General features: G+C 36.1%; 1 protein-coding gene across 5 annotated transcripts; it reads right to left on the reverse strand.

Annotated features, from left to right (window-relative positions):
- Positions 1–283: 283 nt before the first annotated feature.
- HORMAD1 (HORMA domain containing 1) lies at positions 284–20,691 on the reverse strand. 5 transcript variants are annotated; one of them, XM_045479084.1, is made up of 15 exons: positions 19,693–20,691; positions 18,913–18,975; positions 18,073–18,217; positions 15,688–15,751; positions 14,874–14,910; positions 12,434–12,454; positions 12,135–12,161; positions 10,551–10,618; positions 9,896–10,047; positions 8,425–8,684; positions 6,536–6,602; positions 6,376–6,452; positions 5,572–5,655; positions 2,499–2,570; positions 284–933 (listed from the first exon to the last, which is right to left on the reverse strand). In XM_045479084.1, exons 1-15 carry the CDS (start codon positions 19,996–19,998, stop codon positions 853–855), a joined length of 1,524 nt encoding a protein of 507 aa, XP_045335040.1. In that variant the 5' UTR covers positions 19,999–20,691; the 3' UTR covers positions 284–852. The 5 variants fall into 5 exon arrangements, with proteins under 5 accessions (XP_045335040.1, XP_045335045.1, XP_045335043.1 ...); XM_045479089.1 differs by having other exon boundaries at positions 18,913–19,037; positions 19,693–19,777; XM_045479087.1 differs by lacking the exon at positions 19,693–20,691 and adding an exon at positions 19,550–19,660.
- Between the last annotated feature and the right edge of the window lie 538 nt (positions 20,692–21,229).

Genomic DNA, 21,229 nt, shown 5'->3' on the forward strand with positions numbered 1-21,229 from the left:
CGGTCCAGGAGTTCGAGCCCCGCGTCAGGCTCTGGGCTGATGGCTCAGAGCCTGGAGCCTGTTTCCGATTCTGTGTCTCCCTCTCTCTCTGCCCCTCCCCCGTTCATGCTCTGTCTCTCTCTGTCCCAAAAATAAATAAAATAAACGTTGAAAAAAAAATTAAAAAAAAAAAAGATTCTGGGAAGTGTGCTCAACTCTTGCAAAGTATCATCTACCAAAATGATCACAGAATTAGTGCCTAAACATCTTCTGCTAAATAAAAATTAGAAGCCATGAAAGAGTCTAGATGCTGAACAATATTTTATTTATGCTGCCAAAAATGCCAGACCTTAAAAATCAGTCCTCATTTTTGTCTTCAAGTACAAAAATGTTAAAAAGATAACCAATTTTTAATGGTATGTTATATATTACCATGTTAATACACTCTATTCAGTAGTCAAAGTACTGAAGAATACGGTTTTAATGACAGTGACAAACAGTTAAGTGGTATAGTTTTAACGTAAGTAAAAAGTAAATTCCTACCAAAATTTAGTAACAAAATAAACGTTTTTAAAATTGACTTAAAAGTTAATATACGTTTAAAAGCAGTATTCATCAAAATGTAAGATAGATCAATATTGAACAGATGATGAACAAAATCAATTATGACATTGGTACTTTTGATTTTACACAAAAGTTCTCTTGGATTGTCTCAGATAATATGATAGTCACCTAAAAATTCATTTTAGTGTACTAACTGCTTAAGACCATATATAATTTTTCACAGGTAGGGCAAATACACATTAAAATAGTAATACAGTGTCCTTTAGTTTAAATGTTGAGAACTTTGCAAACATGCAGAAGAATTAATTTTCATATATGTTCCTTTGGTTCACTAAACTTTCTTCTTTTTGGCACTGACTCTTGACTAGAAGTATCAAAGTGATGAAGGACCTGTCAAAAGAAAACAAGGATACTTTCCAGTTTACATGTTTTTAATTTTAAATTTTTTCATATCTGTGAAGTTTGTTTGTTCCTTCCTTGCCTTCTTTCTTTTTAAAAGTATACGTAGTGTAACTATTTCCTACTAAGATAGTATATCTGAGTTGTTTAAAAGTAGGGTAAAGTTGGGGCACCTGGCTGGCTCAGTCCAAGGAGCATGCCGCTCTTGATCTTGGGGTTGTGAGTTCGAGCCCCGCACTGGGTGTAAAGATTTCTTAAACATAAATAAACAAACAAACAAACAAACAAATAAAGTAGGGTAAATTTTATTACTGATATATTTATATCTTCTGATGGCTGCTGAAAGTACACACTTGTAAAATGTAAGGTCTTCATTAGGGCTGTTGGAGAAATCAGAAAGATCTAACATTATGTCCTCAAAATATTTTGGAGGGATAAGAGGGAAAAAGATTTAATGAGCTGCAGACAGAAAAACATTCTACCTTGGCACCATGTAAGGTTTAAATCATGTTTTCTTTTTTTGTATTCCTGGTACTTAGCAGTGCCTGATAGCTATTAGACATTCAATGTATAATCTTGAATGAATAGGAGGACAAATTAGGGAAATTCCTGAAAGTATTCCCTGAGTTACTCAACTTTGATTTTTCTGGAAAACAACAACAACAACAACAACAACAACAACAACAAAACCCCACCTCACTAATGATACAAATTGAATGATTTTGAAAAAAAATCAAGGCTTAATACATTGGGAAAAGTCAGACAACTTAATATATTAATGAAGTATCAGGTTATTTCATTCCCTTCTTAAGATATGTAAATTAAAAATACTATTAACTATATTTTTGAGATTACCCCTTTAAAGCAGTCTTATGTATTCAGTGGTCTAATTTTAACCTACTAATAATACTAAAAGTTATAGTTGAAAATACAAATATTTATCTCAGAAATGGCAAACATATGATCTGACTTGGTACACAATAAGGTCCCAAATATGAAACAACTGTTAAAAAATTTAGGTCAGGAAAATTTTTCTTTCCCCTAAGGTACTGAGGGGAGATGCTATATTTTTAGGGAACAAGTTGATTTGGTAACTTATCTTATTTCTACTTCATTTTTGATCTCTAGGAAGCTCAGATCAAATTTCTGGCCCAATTTTAGCTCTACATAAATAAAATGGTTAGCTCTACATAAATAAAATGGCCTAAAAATTCTTATATTTTCTCATTCTACCATATTTATTCATATTTAATTTTCTCATTCTATTCATATTTTTCTGGACACACTGATTTTTATTTTATAGATTCCTCCAACTATTTCAAATCATTGATGAAATCAGTATATATTTACATGGAAAAAATTAATAAACAACCATAGCACACCTTATTTAAAATCACCTCATTTTTTAGAACCAATTTATACACAAGATTTGGATATCAGTACTCTGAGGTAATATCCAGGAATATTATCATATTTAGCATTTAAAGTTTAATCTATAGTAATGATAGTTTGATACTTGCCATTTTTTTCAACTTGTATATTATCATAAAACTTACTGTTTTCCCAGATTTGAGTTGATTTCTCTTCCGATTTTCCTTAGAAGATTTTACTGGCTGATTTCCATTAGCCTCCACAAAGACAGAATAATCATCAATTGGTTATTTCTCAAAGAATAACAAACACTTGAAAAACAAGAGGCAACTAACTATATGCAGTTTTTAAAAAAAGCTTTCCTGAGATATAACTGAGATATAATTCAGATAATATACAGTTCATCTATTTTAAAAAGCATACAGTTCATTAATTTTAATTATATTCAGAGTTGTGCAACCATCATTGCAGTCAATTTTAGAATACTTCATCACTCCAAAAAGAAATGCTGAGGTTTGTTTGTTTGTTCCCTCCTTCCTTCTCTTCTTTCTTTTTAAAATTATACATAGTGTACCTATTTCCGACTAAGATAGGATACCTGGTTTCTTTAAATGTAGAGTATACTAATCACTTCCCTATTCCCCCTTTCTCCCACTAGCTCTGAGACATTCTATTCTGTCTCTATAGAAATTCCTACTCTGGACTTTCATATGAGTAGAATCAAATAATATGTGGACTTTTATCACTGGTTTCTTTCATTTAGCATGTTTTCAAGGTTTATTCAGGTTGAAGCATATATGGGTACTTCATTCCTTTTTATGACTGAATAATATTCCATTGTATGGATATACTACATTTTGTTTATCCATTTTGTCTATTGATAGATAGTTTTTTTCCACCTTTGGCTATTGTAAACAATGCTATCTATGCAGTTTTTATTTTATTTTTGAGAGAGAGAAAGAGAAAGTGTGTGAACCAGGGAGAGGGACAGGGGGAGAGACGAATCCTAAGCAGACTCCAGTGCTCAGCATGGAGCCCGATGCAGTGCTCTGTCTCGTGACCCTGGGATCACAACCCAAGCCAAAATCAAGAGTCAACGCTTGGGGCACCTGGGTGGCTCAGTCAGTTAAGCATCTGACTTTGGCTCAGGTCATGATCTCACGTTTTGTGGGTTTGAGCCCAGAGCCTGGAGCCTGCTTCGGATTCTGTGTCTCCCTCTCTCTCTCTCTCTCTCTGCCCCTTCCCCTCTCGTGCTCTGTCTCTCAAAAATAAATAAACGTTAAAAAAAAAAAAAAGTCGATGCTCAACTGACTGAGCCACCCAGGTGCCCCTATCTATGCAGTTTTTAAAATGAATATTGGACGACGACAAATTGTTAGCTGTCATATTACTATTCTCTAAAAGGACATGCTTTTCTTTTCTTTTTTTAAACTTTTTTAACGTTTATTCATTTTTGAGAGCATGAGTGGGGGAGGGGCAGAGACAGAGGGAGATACAGAATCCGAAGCAGGCTCCAGGCTCTGAGCTGTCAGCACAGAGCCCAAGGTGGGGCTTGAACTCACAAACCAGGAGATCATGATCTGAGCCGAAGTTGGATGCCCAAACGACTGAGCCACCCAGGCGCCCCAGACATGCATATTTTCTGATGTGGGAAGTGTACTTTTCCATGTAGCTTCCTTAATGTATATACAATTAAATATTTTCATTTCTTGCCCTTTTCTAGTAATAATGCAGTCATGATTCTCAAAAGCAGCAATACTTTGGCAGAGAGTTCATATACAAAAACATGAGCAATTTTATTTCTTATTTTATTTTTTAAAATATTTATTTTTGAAAGAGAGAGAGAGAGAGCATGAAGGGGGGTAGGGGCAGAGAGAGAGAGAGAGAGAGAGAGAGAGAGAGACAGAATCTGAAGCAGGCTCTAGGCTCTGAGCTGTCAGCACAGAGCCTGATGCAGGGTCTGAACTCATGAACTGCAGGATCATGACCTGAGCCGAAGTTGGATGTTTAACTGACTGAGCCACCCAGGCGCCCCAACACGGGCAATTTTAGAAGTGAATTTATGCACCTAAAGTGTCTTAATGTCACATTACAAGGAAATCCTGCCTAATAATTTTTTTTTTTAACTCTCGCTTTTTTCCCTATATCCTAGTAAAGGATACTCATCTTAAGTAGAAGCTGCTTAGAAGACCATTTTGCTGCTAGGGGTACTAACTTTTGAAACTTTTTATCTTTTGCTTTCATCAGCATATTAGTTTGCATGCTGCCTTCTGCCAGTTTTAACTTCCTACTGAGAATATGGAAAAGGGGGCACCTAGCTGGCTCAGTTGGAAGAGCACATGATTCTTGATCTTGGGGTCATGAGTTTGAGCCCTGAGTTGGAGAAAGAGATTACTAAAAAAATAAAATAAAAACTTAAAAAAAAAAAAAGAATGTAGAAAAAAGAACACCTAAAAATGGCATTATAATCAATGGTGTGCTGGTAAATGTTTAACAACCAGTTCTCTAGGAGTAACGAATCCTGAGTTGAGGCCTTTGCAGATTTCCATGCTGTGGATATTCTCATCATCTCCACTTTTAAGCTATCAACATGATGTCACTGAATGAGGAGTTGGGAAGAAATGCCAATATACTGTTAGGGCGTGCTATTTGTTTCCTGAGTTTGGATATAATATTTTATAGAATGGTTTTTCTTCATACCTGAACATTTGAGTAACTTAAAGGTTTAAAATAAAATATAAATCTCCATTTAATAAAAATAGAAAACTAAAATAAAGCAGTGGGTTTTTCCTTAAAAACATGAGATTCATTTTATGCAAAATATGTACAAAACATTAATTTTTATGTCTCATTAACAAGACAATCCATTTACAAGATAGAACATGAGAATATTTTGGCATTCTAGGAAATCTCCTTGGGAGACTGGATGATAGTGTCATTTCTCAAAGCCTTTCCTGAATTCTCCTCTTTCATGCACCTTCAATCAAAGTAACCATTCTTTCCTTTGTGCCTCCATGTAGCCTACTCAGACTGCTACCGTGGCCCTATATCACTGCTCCAGTAACTAAACTTTTAGCTAAGAGTAGGAACAATGTGTTATTCATGTTATATCTCCAACACCTAGTAAAAGTACCTGACACATAATAGGCGCTTACTAAATATTGGTCCAATAAAGAAAGGATTAAGAAGCAAAATAAACTCACACGTGGGGAAAAATTACAAGGTTAAAATGGAAAACAAATCTAAAGAGACACTTACCATTTTATTCTGAAAGATTTTTCCACTTCTTGTTTTGCTTTCAGATACATCAAGTTCAGATGTTTTACTGACTAACTGTTCAAACTAGAAAAGAAAATAATTACACAAAATCATATAACATAATAAAAACTTTCCATAACATAATACTAGGCTCTAAAATTCAGTAACATAAAATCTAGGGTATTATCTTAATGAAAACCAATAATTTTGAATGGTTCTTACTGTCACAAAAAATGTAAAGGTAAAAATAATGAAACTGACCCTGTATACAGTCGATCATTCACTGAACTGAAAAAGTCCCAAATGGTCATTGGGCACTATACTACTCTTCCAGAAGATAAGAACTTTAGCTTACCCTCATTGGAGAAAGGAGATGTGAAGAGGAAGGTGGACAATACTCAGTCCCATTATTTTCAAGTTCTTTTTATCTAAATGTTATATCAAGATTTTACTGTCTACGGAAAACAAAATTAAACACGTCTTCTCAAGGCAATAAAAATGTATTATATACTCCATTTGTAAGCACAAAAGGTGGTAGAATAATTGCTTAAGATTCTCTCTAGCTGAAATTCTGAGATTCTATGAACAATATTTAGGTTTACTACTAAATAAATCCACAAAAATTCAAAACTTTGCAATATATACTTTTCAAGTTTTGTTAAAAAGCATTCTTGAGACCTAATTTTATCCTAAAAGACCTTGAATATAATAACAAAACCTGAAAAATAACTAGATAACTATATAAGCAAGTCTTTTGGGGGAAAAAAAGCAAGTTAAAAGTGAGATGAATTATCAAATTTATACCTGACAATGAGAAATCGAAAGATCTGGACTTTCCTTAGATCTCATAATTTCATCTTCCTCACAAACTGAACTTGATTCTGTTTAAAAAAAAAAAAAAGAGTTAAAATGGTATGAAATAGAATTGGAAGTGAATCAATCTACATTTTCATTAACTTCTTACCTCCAAGTTCAGAAGATCCAGGGTTTTTTTTCTGCTCTTCCATTTTAGTTTCAATGTCAAAATCATCCTACATAATTACATGAATAAAAAAAATGGACACATTTTGAAAAGAAATTAAAACAACTGGGCAAAGTATTTATGAACAAATTTGTTTTATGAAGGTTAAATATAACATAACAGTATAACTACCTTACGTTTGCTAGAAATAAAGTCCTATAATTACTATAACAAGGTACAACATTTATCCAAAGTAAAAACTACTACTCTTTTTGGCAGGGTTGCTTTAAGAACAAATATACAACTTTCTCAAAAATACATAATGGCTCTAAGAATCCTTAGTTCTTACTATTGTCGGAGGGCACTGCGTTAGACATGTTTACACAAGCATCATTGCTGTATCTCTGGAATTTCTTTTTTTTATTTTTTTAACGTTTATTCATTTTTGAAAGACAGAGACAGAGCATGAGCGGGGAAGGGGCAGAGAGAAAGGGAGACACAGAACCCGAAGCAGGCTCCAGGCTCTGAGCTGTCAGCACAAAGCCCAACGTGGGGTTCGAACTCACGAACTGCGAGATCATGACCTGAGACGAAGTCGGCCGCTCAACTAACTGAGCCACCCAGGCGCCCATATCTCTGGAATTTCTATACATATGTTAGCACACACTGAATATGCCCCAATCCTCTTCAGGAAGTTAGTGAAGAATAGATCAGTCATGGTACGGTAGAAATAGCAACAAGTTTAATGTCTACTTTATAATTATACATTTTTTTGTGACATATGTCAAAGAGCTTTAAATATTTTAAAGAATGCTACATAAATCCCAGCATTATTTGTTTATAAAGCAAGACTGGGATTTAGGTTTTGAGAAGACTTTTTCTTTGACTAAACTGAAAATTGAATTTTCTACTTGTAAGGATGTGGCAGAGCCTAAATCAGAAAAGTCAGTCTCTATATATAAGTACTAAGATCATAATTTAGAATTAAATGAGATAAGACAAAACAACAAAGATTACATTAAATTACAATCATGTTAATGTGGAAGATTTTCTGGGAGTAAGGTAACAATAAAAAAAGGCCTTTTTTATATTTCTATTTATACTTCTTATACTTCTAGCATACTTCTATTCAAAACTGAGAATGTACACAGTAAACCTAAGTCTGGTAGGCACTGGAGGATTACAAAGATGAATGACACTTTTCCTGCCTTCTAGGAACTTCCAGCCTGCTTTAGGACAGTGATTTTGCAGGCCCCAAATGAATTCAAGCACAGGTTTAAATGAGCATCTAGTAAGGGTGTTGTAGGAAGGATTCCAACATTAGTTGGGGGATTGGAGTATTTCAGTGGATTGCAAATTTTGCTCCAGACCAAGGGGTTTCCTCAGAGTACACTATGAGGGTAGTTGAAGTGGTGAGTGGCTGGGCCTCCAGGACTTCATTCAGAATAGTTGTTTCTTTTAAACATTTTTTTTTTAATGTTTATTTATTTTTGAAGGAGAGGGAGACAGAACATGAGCCGGGAAGGGGCAGAGAGAGGGAGACACAGAATCTGAAGCAGGCTCCAAGCTCTGAGCTGTCAGCTGCAGAGCCCAATGCGGGGCTCGAACTCATGAGCTGTGAGATCACGATCTGAGCAGAAGTTGGACACTTAACCGACTGAACCACTCAGGATTCCCAGAATAGCTGTGCTTTAAATTTCTGAGAATAATGTTTGCACCAAGATAAAGAGTTTTAAAATGAAAAGCCTATACCTTTCTTACGGTCCAGATCAACCTTGAGTTTATGATTATAATACAATATTTATACAAATATTAACGAGAACTATTAGTCTTTAGAATTGAGTCAAACATTTGTTACTATGGTACTTTATAACTCTTTAAAATGTACTGACACTTATATAATGCTCCTGTTCATCTTCTCGATCATCTTTGTCCATGAGAATTTTCTGAAGTGGTGTTTTTAATTGTTTTGGTGATAAAATAGCTGAATCAATATTTTCCATTCGTTCTTTTTCAGTAGTCACTTTTACTTTGAAGGTGTGAAAAGGTGTTGGAACTTCTCCCACATTTAAGTACATAGGCTCCCCTTCAAATATCACTCCTTCACAATCACCATCCTTAAAACCGGGAGGCTGGTAATCTGGGGGTGTAACTGCAAAAAGTATAAACTATGAAGTTTATGAAACTGAAGAGAACATAATATAATAATAATAACATACAAAGATTGAAAACATTTCAAATAGTATAGAAAGGCAACCTTTTTTCTTCTTCACTTGACTGGCTGTATGACTTTGAATAAATTATTTATCATCCCTGATTTGGTTTTCTCACCTATGAAATGCGGAAAATAATAGTATCTACCCCATAGGGTAATTGTGGGTATTAGATGAATTAAAGTATATAAACTACTCAGACTAAAACTGGCACATTCTAAGTATTCAATAAATGTTAGTTGTTATTACTATTGTTGCTTTATGTTCTTCTAGAAGATATTATGCATGTAAAATATATATGTCACATATGTATATATCCTTAACAAAACACAAATAAGATCATACTGTTCTATACCTAGGTGTTTTTAACCTTTCTTTTTAATCCATTTGTATTATTTCTTGGATAAATTAACTTAATCAGCACATTTTTTTTTTTAAGCTTATTATTTATTTTGAGAGAGACAGCGTGAGTGGGGAAGGGGCAGAGAGGGAGAGACAGAATCCCAAGCAGGCCCCAAGCTGTCAGCCCAGAGCCCAGTGCAGGGCTTGAACTCACAAAACCACAAGATCATGACCTGGCCCAAAAGCAAGAGTCAGATGCTTGGCTGAGCCACCCAGGTGCCCTAGCACATTCTCTATAATAGCTTGCATGGTATCCTTATAAACATATAACCTTGCATGTTTGTGTTAAATATATTCCCAAGACACTTTTCTAGGTATAGAATTTCTGGATTAAAGAGAATGTGCATCTAAAATTCTGATACTGCCAAAACGTCCTCTAAAACTCTTGCACCTACATACATTCCCTTGAGAATTTATAAAAGTGCCTACTTTTCCCTCACACCCTTGCCAAGAAATGGTTTACAAGTTTTACTGCTCTGGTAAGTGAAAAGTAGCATCTCACTTTTTATTTCTTTAATTATGAGTGAGGTTGTACCTCATATGGGTATGTTCATATCGCTGGAGAAGCTTATATACATTTGAAAGTCTATTTTTTCTAATCTTTCTTTTTCAAATACTTACATTAAATGAAAATTTTATAATTTCAAAAAATATATTACAATTTAGGTCTTAAAATCAGTTAGGATGGAAACCAATTGTTTCAATACTAAAACATACAGGTAACAAGAGGACGTGTTACAAATAGTACCTTCATCGTAGTAAAAAAGTTTCATAGTCAAACAAACATCATTAGGTAAAGGTCCCAGATTTTGCATTAGAATATAAATCTTGCGAATGAGGAGAATACTTGCTTTCTTGGTGTCAGCAGATGACATGTTGGAATCGTTGCTTTGGTTTTTACTACAAGAGAATCACACATGAATTTCTTTTATGACATGTATGGCTTCTAGTAACTTCATATTTTACTATTTGAGATTCTTATTCCTATTACAGCATTAAGTTTTTAAGTTGAAAGTTACCATAAATGTGTTTTGATGTCACTATTATGAAAGATTTAATATCATCAATATCATTATTAATAACAGTATAAACTAATAATTTTATTTAATATGCATTTTATATAAGATGTTTAAAGGAAACAAGTGATGGATTTTAATTACATTTCTAATCACTCAAGCATACAACAGCTTTCCTACCCTTTGGCTCTGTTTCACAATTAAAATAAGCCACAGAATTTGGGCTTGCAGCTACTCAAAGGATGTTTTTACAGCCACTCCTGGATGGTTAATTGGGGGTGTTTGAGACATTTCAGAAGTACTTCAGTACTTCTGAAGTTTAGCAATATAGTATTAATATGAATAAGTGGTAATCCGTAATACAAAAAGAAAACTATAAAACCATACCTTATGAAGTCCATGACTGGTCCATTATTACTGTACTTGAACTTAAATTGGTAACATTCTGAAATTGTCTTAAATAGAAAACATTGCAGTTATGTATCTGATTTACAGTACTGGCAGCCAAGTAGCTACATACAGCTTTTCTATGACTCTTCATGCTGATTTAGTAATTTTTCTGCCATGTTAACCCTTATTGGTCCACTGAAATCTTCAAATCCTAATAATTCCTTTGGTTTGGGATTTGGTGCTTCAGTCTTGGAGAGATGGTCATTCCCCTACTAATTGCAATGGATATCATATATATCAGAAAGGAACTCCTTAGCAGATAGGTGAGAGGGGCAGCATTATCTCTAATTCTAGCAGAATGGCTCAAGCACAGGGCTTAAATCCTTGCTATACTGTAACTAAGAGCAAGTCATTTAAACCTAAGTTTCAGTTTCCCCAACTAATAAAAGGGGTTGAAAATAGTACCTATCTCATTGGTGGTTATGAATATTTGACAAACAGGATAATTTATACACAGCACTTAATAAACTGCCTGGCATGCCAACATTCAATAAATATTAGTGAATCAACAAAGTTGCTCTTTTACTGAAAGTAAAAAATGTTCAACTATATAAAACATCTGAAACTAAATGAATATTTTCTGAGCAGTTAGTTTCCGAACAATCAACTAATTCACAACATTTGCTTACGTGATTTTTGTCACCATGGACATATATTAAGCATTAACTGCAGGCATGAGTATCAAAGAAAAGACACTGCCAGCCCTCTCGAAGCTTTTTTTTTTTTTTTAATTGCTTTCTTTGTATTTCAGTGCTCACATAGGAATGGGGATTAGCTCTTTCTTTTTAAAAACAGCTGCTTCTCCATGACTGAATGGAACACTATAACAGCTACTGTGCAATGGTTAAGCACCAAGGTCATGAACTGGACTTCTTAGGTCCAAATTCTTGTTCTGCCACTGTGATCTCTGGCAAGAAACCTTGTATCTAGGTTTCCTTATCTAGAGTGGAGATGATAATGGTAGTTACCCCATGAAGGTTATGATGAATAAATGAGATAATGCATATAAAGCTTCAAGGAACAGAGCCTAATAATAGTAGGCACTCAACAGATTTTCCCCCTTTGTTTCTTGTTTGGTTTTCTCTGTCATTTCTTGTAATACCTTCTTTAATTGTCAGATGAACAGGTGGATGTGACTGAATTGGGATGAATATCCAAAGTGCAAGTGTTAAGTATCTTATTTTTGTCAAATTCAACCTCTTTCAAAATTCCATGAAAAGAATATTATATTGAAGCAGAAATCAGGAGTTTTAGGTTATTTCTATTGGTTTTTGGCTTAGTGGCCAAGGGTCAGTCACACAGTCTCTTTGGTAGTAAGTGTATTAATCTGTTTAAAGATAACAATACAAGCCTTGTCTTACCTCAAAAGGCCTTTACGAGGTTCAAATGGTTCAAATGTGAACATATATGTGAAAGTGTATTGATTAAAGCACAAGTAAAAGCATAGGATATTATTATAATTTTATGTTATTTTTAGATTTTAAAGATATCATGTTTCTTTACTAACCTAAGTACACCTACCTGAGGGTCTTCTGGATTGGTGTATACCTATTTAAAAATAATTTATAATTGAGTTATTTATATAAGGCTAAGTATTCAAGGAGAACTAAATTGGATATTTAGATGAAACTATTAAATGGATTCAGCAAAACAAAATACAAAATAACCTCCCAAAATATTAATTTGTTACTTTCCCCCCCACTGAATAGATCATTTACTTGAATAAAGTGACATAATCAATTGTTGGTTTTAGTGTTATTTAAATAAGCAAGGCAAATTTGACGTCTTTAAAAAAGAACATACAATTTAAAAATACTTACAGCTAGAACAACCATCCTTAGCTGAAATATAACAAAGAACAAAAATCTTACTTTTACTCCATAAAATATTTTTTCATGATGGATCATAAGAATTCTTCGCCTTATTTCAACATTTATTCCTAGTAAGAAATAACCTTGCAGAAAATATGATGTATATAAAGCAATACATTATGTATCTTTCTCTAGTGCCCCAAATATCTCTCTTTCTTTTATTTTTGAGAAACCTGTGCACACACAAGCTGGGGGAGGGGCAGAGGGAGAGAGAGAATTTTAAGCAGGTTCCATGCCCATATCTGAGCCAATGTGGGCCTCAATCTCACAACTGTGATATCGTGACCTGAGCTGAAATCAAGAGTTCAATGCTTAACCGACTGAGCCACCCAGGCACCCCCAAATAGATATTTCTAGTTGACTTACTAAAGGTTGAAATTCATGTCACTGACTTAAGCAAACATGGGTATTTCTGCCAGTTACAAGGAAAATATATATTATGAAATAACACATTAAACCTTACCAATGTTAGAACTAATTTTGAAAAGAGAAAAGTAGAGTTCAGGACTCTGTTCATTTAATAAAGGGAAGAAGCTTTGGAAACCAGAGGAATAGAGAATCATAGGAAATCACCCACTAAAGTAATTGGACAAAAATCTAAGAGTCATCCTTGATTTGGATCTTTTCCTTATACTCCACAACCAATCTATCAACAAGTCGAATCAGTTCTACTGCCAAATATACCCTGAATCTTTTCATTTATTTCCTTCTCTGCCTCTTGGTCTAAGCCACAGTGATTTTTCACCAGTACTGCATTAACGGACTAAGCAACACTCTCCTTGATTCCCATCTTGTTCTCCTTCCACAGTATATTGTCTTGAAAGTAGCCACAGTGATTTTTAATTTAAAATGTAAATTAAATGATGTTACATTTCTACTCAAAACCTTCAAATGGCACCTAAAATATAATTCAAACCCCTCACCTACATAGTCCTGAAAGCTCTGGCCCTGCCTGTCTCTCCAGGCTCCTCTAAACGACTCCTCCTCCCCCACTGCTCATTGCATTCCATTCACACTCGCTTTCTTTTTGTTCCTTGAACTCTCTAAACTTCCCTCAACTCTTTGTATTTGCTCTTCTGCCAGGAATATTCTCTCCCAAAGTCAATACCTGGCTGGTTTCTTCTCAGTCAATTCTCAGCTTAAATGGCACCTACTCAGAGAAGCTCCTATCCTATCGAAAGTTACCCCACCTCTCCACCTGCAACACACTTTTTCTAAATATTTTATTGGCATTTAGCACAATTGGAAATTATCTGATTTACTTGTTTTATTGACTGTTTTCCCACTATAGAAAGGGCTCTCTTTGTTTCGCTGACCACTGTTAGTTCACCCAGCTCCTACCTGGAGTATGTGTCTAGCACATAGCAGGCACTTAATATTTAATGAGTATTAAATACTTAATGCCTTGGGGCGCCTGGGTGGCGCAGTCGTTAAGCGTCCGACTTCAGCCAGGTCACGATCTCGCGGTCCGTGAGTTCGAGCCCCGCGTCAGGCTCTGGGCTGATGGCTCAGAGCCTGGAGCCTGTTTCCGATTCTGTGTCTCCCTCTCTCTCTGCCCCTCCCCCGTTCATGCTCTGTCTCTCTCTGTCCCAAAAATAAATAAACGTTGAAAAAAAAATAAAAAAAAATAAATAAAATAAATACTTAATGCCTTAATAAGGGAGGTTAGTGACCATGGATAAAATTATATCTTTTTTACATTTTGTTTAGAGATGGACTTCTTTATATATGTTAATATAAACATAAGTATACAAAAAGGCTTACAATCTACAGTAAACCCTTATTAATCGAAATTTCACCTATTTATGATTTGTAACAATTTAAAAAAATTTTTTTTAGCATTTATTTATCTTTGAGACAGAGAGAGACAGAGCATGAACGGGGGAGGGTCAGAGAGAGGGAGACACAGAATCTGAAACAGGCTCCAGGCTCTGAGCTGTCAGCTGCTCAACCGACTGAGCCATCCAGGCGCCCCCGATTTGTGACAATTTAACCTAGACTACACAGAAATTTATTTTTGAATTCTTATGAAGAAACAATTTATTAAATTATTAGTATAAACAAAATTGTAGAAGGCATGTGAAACTAATAAACTATTTTAAAAGAGTTTTTCTTAATTCATTAAGTTTTTGTAAGTTAATAAGTGTTATTATTAACACAACCAAGTGTTAACTAAAACTGGCTTGGCAAAATTTGTTAAGCATTAATTCTATCAGCTTTAAATTGAGTTGAACATTAGTCTTTAAAATATTCAAATGTTCAAACTTTTCAGTAATTTGGGCTGGCCTATGCCCAAATTAGTTTAAATTAATGTTCTACTTTGTGGCTATTGCTGTTACATTTATAGAGTATAAGCTGTAGAAAAAAAGACAATGAGATACTGACTTACGTATTTTTTTTGTAAAGCATCATAGCATCCTAGCATCCTAAAAAATAATGAAATATTCATTTTTAGACCGAATGCTTTTCCAGAAAAGAATTCTTTTAATAAGTCTCCATATTATCTCATTACTAAATAATACAAAATTTTCTTATTAAAGCTCCCTTCTTGGGGCATCTGCCTGGCTCAGTTTGTGGAGCATCCAGCTCTTGATCTCAGGGTTGTGAATTCAAATCCCACATTTGGCAAGGAGCTTACTTAAAAAAAAAAGCTCCCTTTTTTTAAGATTTTATTTTATTTTTGAAGTTTATTTATTCACTGTGTGTGTGTGTGTGTGTGTGTGTGTGTGTGTGAGAGAGAGCGAGAGAGAGAGACAGGTGAGGAGGGGCAGACAGAGAGGGAGAGAGAGAATCCCAACTAGGCCCTGCGCTGTCAGCACAGAGCCTGATGGAGAGCTAGAATTCATGAACCGTGAGATCATGAACTGAGCTGAAACCAAGAATCAAACGCCCAACCGGCTGAGACACTCGGGCACCCCTAGGATTTTATTTTTTTAAAGTAATCTCTACACCCAATGTAGGGCTCAAACTTACAACCCCAAGATCAAAAGTCAAATGCTCTACCTATTGAGCCAGAATTTTAATTTCTTTAAAATTAAAGAAAAAATTTAATGCAAAGATCCAAAGACCTGCAAAAATGGTATCTAGTGTTAAAGGGGGAGTTACTAAAATTGGGTTAAACAATGAAAGGTATCCAAGGTACAAAAAAAAAATGTGATTTAAGAGAAAAATAATTTCATATCATTAGGTAATCTTTTACTTACCACTTCACTAACTGTGTAGATCCTGGACAGTTTTTATCTTCTCTCAGAATTTTCACACAAAGATCTAAACACCAAAATGATATAAATATAGAACTACTCAAGATTAGTAAGCAAGTAGAAATTTTATTTTATTTTATTTTTTTAAGTAGGTTTCAGGCCCACGGCGGAGCCCAACGCAGGTCCTGAACTCATGACCCCGAGATCAAGACTTGAGCTGAGATCAAGAGTCAGATGCTTAACCAACTGAGCCACCCAGGCACCCCAAGCACCTAGAAATTTAAGTGAAATTATTTTCGTCAGCTGTGTATTAGATATATATTATGCAATGGCAATGAACTTCCAGATGATTGGTATTAACATAATTTAAAAGAAGAAAGGTCTTATGGAAATAAATAATCTTTTTTTTTTTTTTAATTTTTTTTTTTTAACGTTTAATTATTTTTGAGACAGAGAGAGACAGAGCATGAACGGGGGAGGGGCAGAGAGAGAGGGAGACACAGAACTGGAAGCAGGCTCCAGGCTCTGGGTCATCAGCCCAGAGCCTGACGCGGGGCTCGAACTCACAGAGTGTGAGATCGTGACCTGAGCTGAAGTTGGACGCTTAACCGACTGAGCCACCCAGGCGCCCCGAAATAAATAATCTTTTTATCCTTATTATAAAATGGCATCAAAATGATTAGGATACATGTGATGGGCAAAAAAAATGTAATTTTTAAAAGCTATAGAATACTTAAAAGTTAGATATAATGCTTTCACGCCATCATTATCCAAGAGTTTTAGAGTATTTGCATGGGCCCGTATCCCAATTAAATTCTTGTAAAAGGCCAAGAAGTTAACTGGCTGTGAGAGATAGAGACCTGCAAGGAAGCAACAGGTAATACAATGGTAAGGACTAAGATCTCTGTCTCTGTCTCAGGTTCCTTATCTGAAAAATAGGAGTAATAGCTAACTCACAGGCCTGTAATATGAATTAACAAGCTGTAATACATAACATAGTCCTTAACATATTGCCCACCATATAGTTGGCACACAAAATTAGGTACACACTATGTGCTGGGTAATGAATTATTACTGTAGTATAAATAGGCTGTATTATTTTTACTTCCCAAAATAACACAAGAACATATAGTACTACTATACAAAGCAATAAATAATAGAATGTTTTTACCTACCAACTTCATCATTAAAGAGTAATGTCAGGTGAAATTAAACTTGAGAAACTAAGGAAAAATTTTAGGATTAAGTGCTTCCAAAGGTATTGAATATATTTTTTAAAAACTTAGTCCAGGGGCGCCTGGGTGGCGCAGTCGGTTAAGCGTCCGACTTCAGCCAGGTCACGATCTCGCGGTCCGTGAGTTCGAGCCCCGCGTCGGGCTCTGGGCTGATGGCTCAGAGCCTGGAGCCTGTTTCCGATTCTGTGTCTCCCTCTCTCTCTGCCCCTCCCCCGTTCATGCTCTGTCTCTCTCTGTCCCAAAAATAAATAAACGTTGAAAAAAAAAAAAAACAAAAAAAAACTACTTAGTCCACATAAAAATGTGTACATCAATGTGGCATTATTTATAATGGCCAAAAAAGTGTAAACAACTGAAACAAACATTCATCAATGTTTGCTTATCAATATAAACATTCTATATAATAGAATATTAGTCAACAATAAAAGAGAATGAAGGACTGATTCATGTCACCATACGGATGAATCTTGAAAACATAAGTGAAATAAGCTGGTCACAAAGGACCACATATTATATGATTCCATTTATGGGGAATGTCCAGAATAGGTAAATCCATAGAGACAGAAAGCAGACTGGTGGAATCCGAGGACTGGGAGGTTGGAGGAAGGGGAGAATGACTAGTGAGTATGGACTTTCCTTTTGGGGTGATGAAATGTTCTAAAATTGGCTATGGTAGTGGTTGCACACCAATCTGAATATACTAAAAATCATTCAGTTGTGCACTTTAAGTGAGTGAATTGTCAGGTATGTGAATTTCATCTCACTAAAGCTATTATTAAAAAAAGATCTCTAGGGGCGCCTGGGTGGCGCAGTCGGTTAAGCGTCCGACTTCAGCCAGGTCACGATCTCGCGGTCCGTGAGTTCGAGCCCCGCGTCGGGCTCTGGGCTGATGGCTCAGAGCCTGGAGCCTGTTTCCGATTCTGTGTCTCCCTCTCTCTCTGCCCCTCCCCCGTTCATGCTCTGTCTCTCTCTGTCCCAAAAATAAATAAACGTTGAAAAAAAAAAAAAATTAAAAAAAAAAAAAAAAAAAAGATCTCTAGGCAAAAATTTATACAGTCTTAAAGCAAGCCAAAATAAAAACAACATGTTTAAAGCAGGTTTTAAAATCAACATGAACAAAGTTGAAAGAAACAAAAAGTAAACATTACATTACCATCTAGATATCTTGTTCCATAAGCACATTCTGGAAATATTCCTCTCAAATAGGTGATGCAGGATACTGAAACTGCTAGGAGCCTCTTCACTAACACTAAAGACTGCTGCTCTGTTGATGTCTTATTGGGAAATACCAATGCACTCTAAATTTCAGGAAAATGAAAACATTTTATTTAGATTTATTAAAAATAACATCCTCCCAAACTTCAGGTAGATCTAACTTTGCGTCAGCATGGTATTTTCCCAAAGAATTTCTAACCACAGTGGTGAACCATGGTACTTTCCCATAGAATTTCTAACCCAGAAAGTCAGGGTGGCTTCTAAGAGGCGAAAGTGATTTCAGGGAAGCAGCCTAAAGGTAAAATGCAAAAAGTGCTTAAAAATCCTCTTAACATCCTCTTGCAGGTTAACAGTCTGTAAGTGCATAATACATGATAGATTGTAGTAACTCTTTAGTTACTAACTAGATTTGACACACATAACCCTGTAACACAAGAACATTGCAAAGATGAGAATTTTATCTTTGTGAGGCATGCACATTCATTTCCTTGGACTAGACTGCTATGAATGATAATTTCATCAAAGCCACAGAATAGCATTCATTAACACCTAGTGTGAATTGGATATGAACCAGTGATTTAATGCAAGGCATCAAACATCCAACACAATTCTTCATGGATTCTAAATAGTTTAGCAAATACCTTCCTTTCTTAAAACATGGAGTTTCCTGATCTCATTAAACCCTTCAAACAGTTGGCTCTAACTTTTAAACATAAAAGACTCCAGGAAACAATAAGATTAGCTACATTAAAATATTTTTAAATACAAGAAATCATACCATGGAAGTCCTCTGTAATTGCGCAGTGGCCATCTTCTGGGAAAGTCTTTTCCTTAATTCAACCTTGTGACAGAAACGTGAGCTTTAACTTCAGATCTTTTTTGTATCGCTAATATTCTAGTTGGCTACATGTAAAGTCAGAAAGAACTTTAAGTGAATAAAAATAAATTTTATGTGATCAATTTCATGTAAATAATGTTTACATAAAGAAATCAATCACAGTATTCGAGTACTGACTACATTGCACAGTTAGGTAGGTATGAAAACGGCCCCTGCCAGACTCTTTAAAATAATCTTAGAATTTTTTTTTTTTTTTTTACATTTATAGTTTCAAACGACTGATTCAAGTCAGGTTCCTTAACTGAACTTCATTCAGCCCAGCTCTGGGTATAAAAATATATTGTCCTACTCTGCGGAACCACCCCAAAAAGCGGAATGGAAAATATTCCAGATCTTTCTTGGCTGATTCTGATTTCTCAATTACAACTGGTATTTTCACGTAAGTTTCATTTGGGGGTTCCAGTTTCCCTTGTCTTAAGCAGACAATTCCACTGGAAGAGGTCCCAGAGGACACGCTTTACTGTCATTGACCCTAAAGAAGCCCGGACTAGACACTGGAGTTAACCTAATCTCGAACCTCTCGAGAAAAAGAAGCAGGCTCACGTTTCCGCCCCGTTTCACCATTAAGACTTTAAGAAGCTTAAAAGTAGTTGTGAAGCGACAGAAAAAGAGCTTGAAACGCAGAAGACAAACAAACAGGAAAGAAAACAAATACATTACGTAAGGTCTGAGGGGCGCCAGCCGCTGGGAAACCTGGCACCGCGCGGCGCGCGCTTCGCCTGACGCGCAGGCGCCTTCCTTTAACGGTCGCCCGCGGAGGCGCTTACAGGGCCGTGTGATCCCCCCACCGTCGCTTTCCCGCCAAGAGCCGCGCAAGGCGCGCTGGGAACCCCAACCGGCCGAAGAGCTCGTCTCAGCCAGAGAAAGGCCCGATTGCCAGCAGGGTAACGTTAAGTAATGGCGTGTGCCAAGCTTCCCGAAATAACAAAGCTTTCCTACGGTGACCCAAGTGTTCTCGGCCGTCATTTAATGAATCCTGTTAATTTCCGATCGGTTTCGAACTTTTGCTTTTGTTATTCGATCTACCACATATGTATTGCACTCCCACCTTAGTCTCCTGTGTCTTCAGGAAGCCAGTTGCTCTTGCAGTGGCCTACTTAGTTATTTCCGCTGCGCTGTCGGTGGGGACAGTGCATAGCTACTAATGTAGTTAATGTCGCATTTACAAACACGATCAGAGCTGGTAGGTAGTTGGACATTGTCGAAGAGTACAAATTGTTTACTAATTGTTATATAACCAAATAAATTGTGTTATCGGTATAAACATTTCATAATTATTCATTAACTTAGATGTGTCTGTATGAAAAGATGAAAAGATTTGCCCAAAGTCAGTTAGAGGAATGAAGTCTAGAATCTTGTTTTCAATGAAAAATATTCAGTATCTGGGGAACCTGGGTGGCTCGGTCCGAGAGCATTCCACTCTTGATCGCCGCTCAGGGCTTGATCTCAGGATCATGAGTTCAAGCTCCCCGTTGGCCCCACGCAAATTCAATATTCAAATCCCCTGGTTTAGTAATTATTTTGCTCTATAGTTCTCTCACAGGTCAAGTTTACAAATGGCTTTCAAAATTCACTTCTTTCTCCTACTTCGCTTATTCTAAGAGCCTTGTGAAGAAGACATAAGTATTACTCCAATTTTACTTATTTTTTTTAAAGAGTTTATTCATTTTGAGACAGAGGAGGAGAGAGAGACAAAGCGACTGACCATGAGCGGGGGAGGGGCAGAGAGAGAGAGAGAGAGAGCGCGCCAGACAGACCCACAGACAGAATCCAAAGCAGACTCCTCACCACACTGTCGGTGCAGAGCTGGACATGAGTCTAACTCAGGAACCCTGAGATCATGGCCTACTCCAGGATCAACAGTCAGATGCTTAACTGACTGAGCCACCCAGGCGCCCCTGTTACACCTATTTTAGAGATGAGAAAACTGATCCAGGTAAATTTGGTTTCCTGAAACTGCAACTAATTTTAGCCTTGGCAGAGGGGGAGCCATGACACCACCTAATGATGACACATTAGGTTTATGATATGGTGCTTCATGTTAAATTTACATTAAAAAAATGTTTTTAATATTTGTTTTTGAGAGACGGAGAGACAGAGCACAAGTGGGGGAGGGGCAGAGAGAGAGAGAGAGAGAGAGAGAGAGAGAGAGAGAATCCAAAGCAGACTACAGGCTCTGAGCTGTTAGCACAGAGCC

Source organism: Leopardus geoffroyi, chromosome C1, assembly GCF_018350155.1.
Source record: "Leopardus geoffroyi isolate Oge1 chromosome C1, O.geoffroyi_Oge1_pat1.0, whole genome shotgun sequence".
Lineage (NCBI taxonomy): Eukaryota > Metazoa > Chordata > Mammalia > Carnivora > Felidae > Leopardus > Leopardus geoffroyi.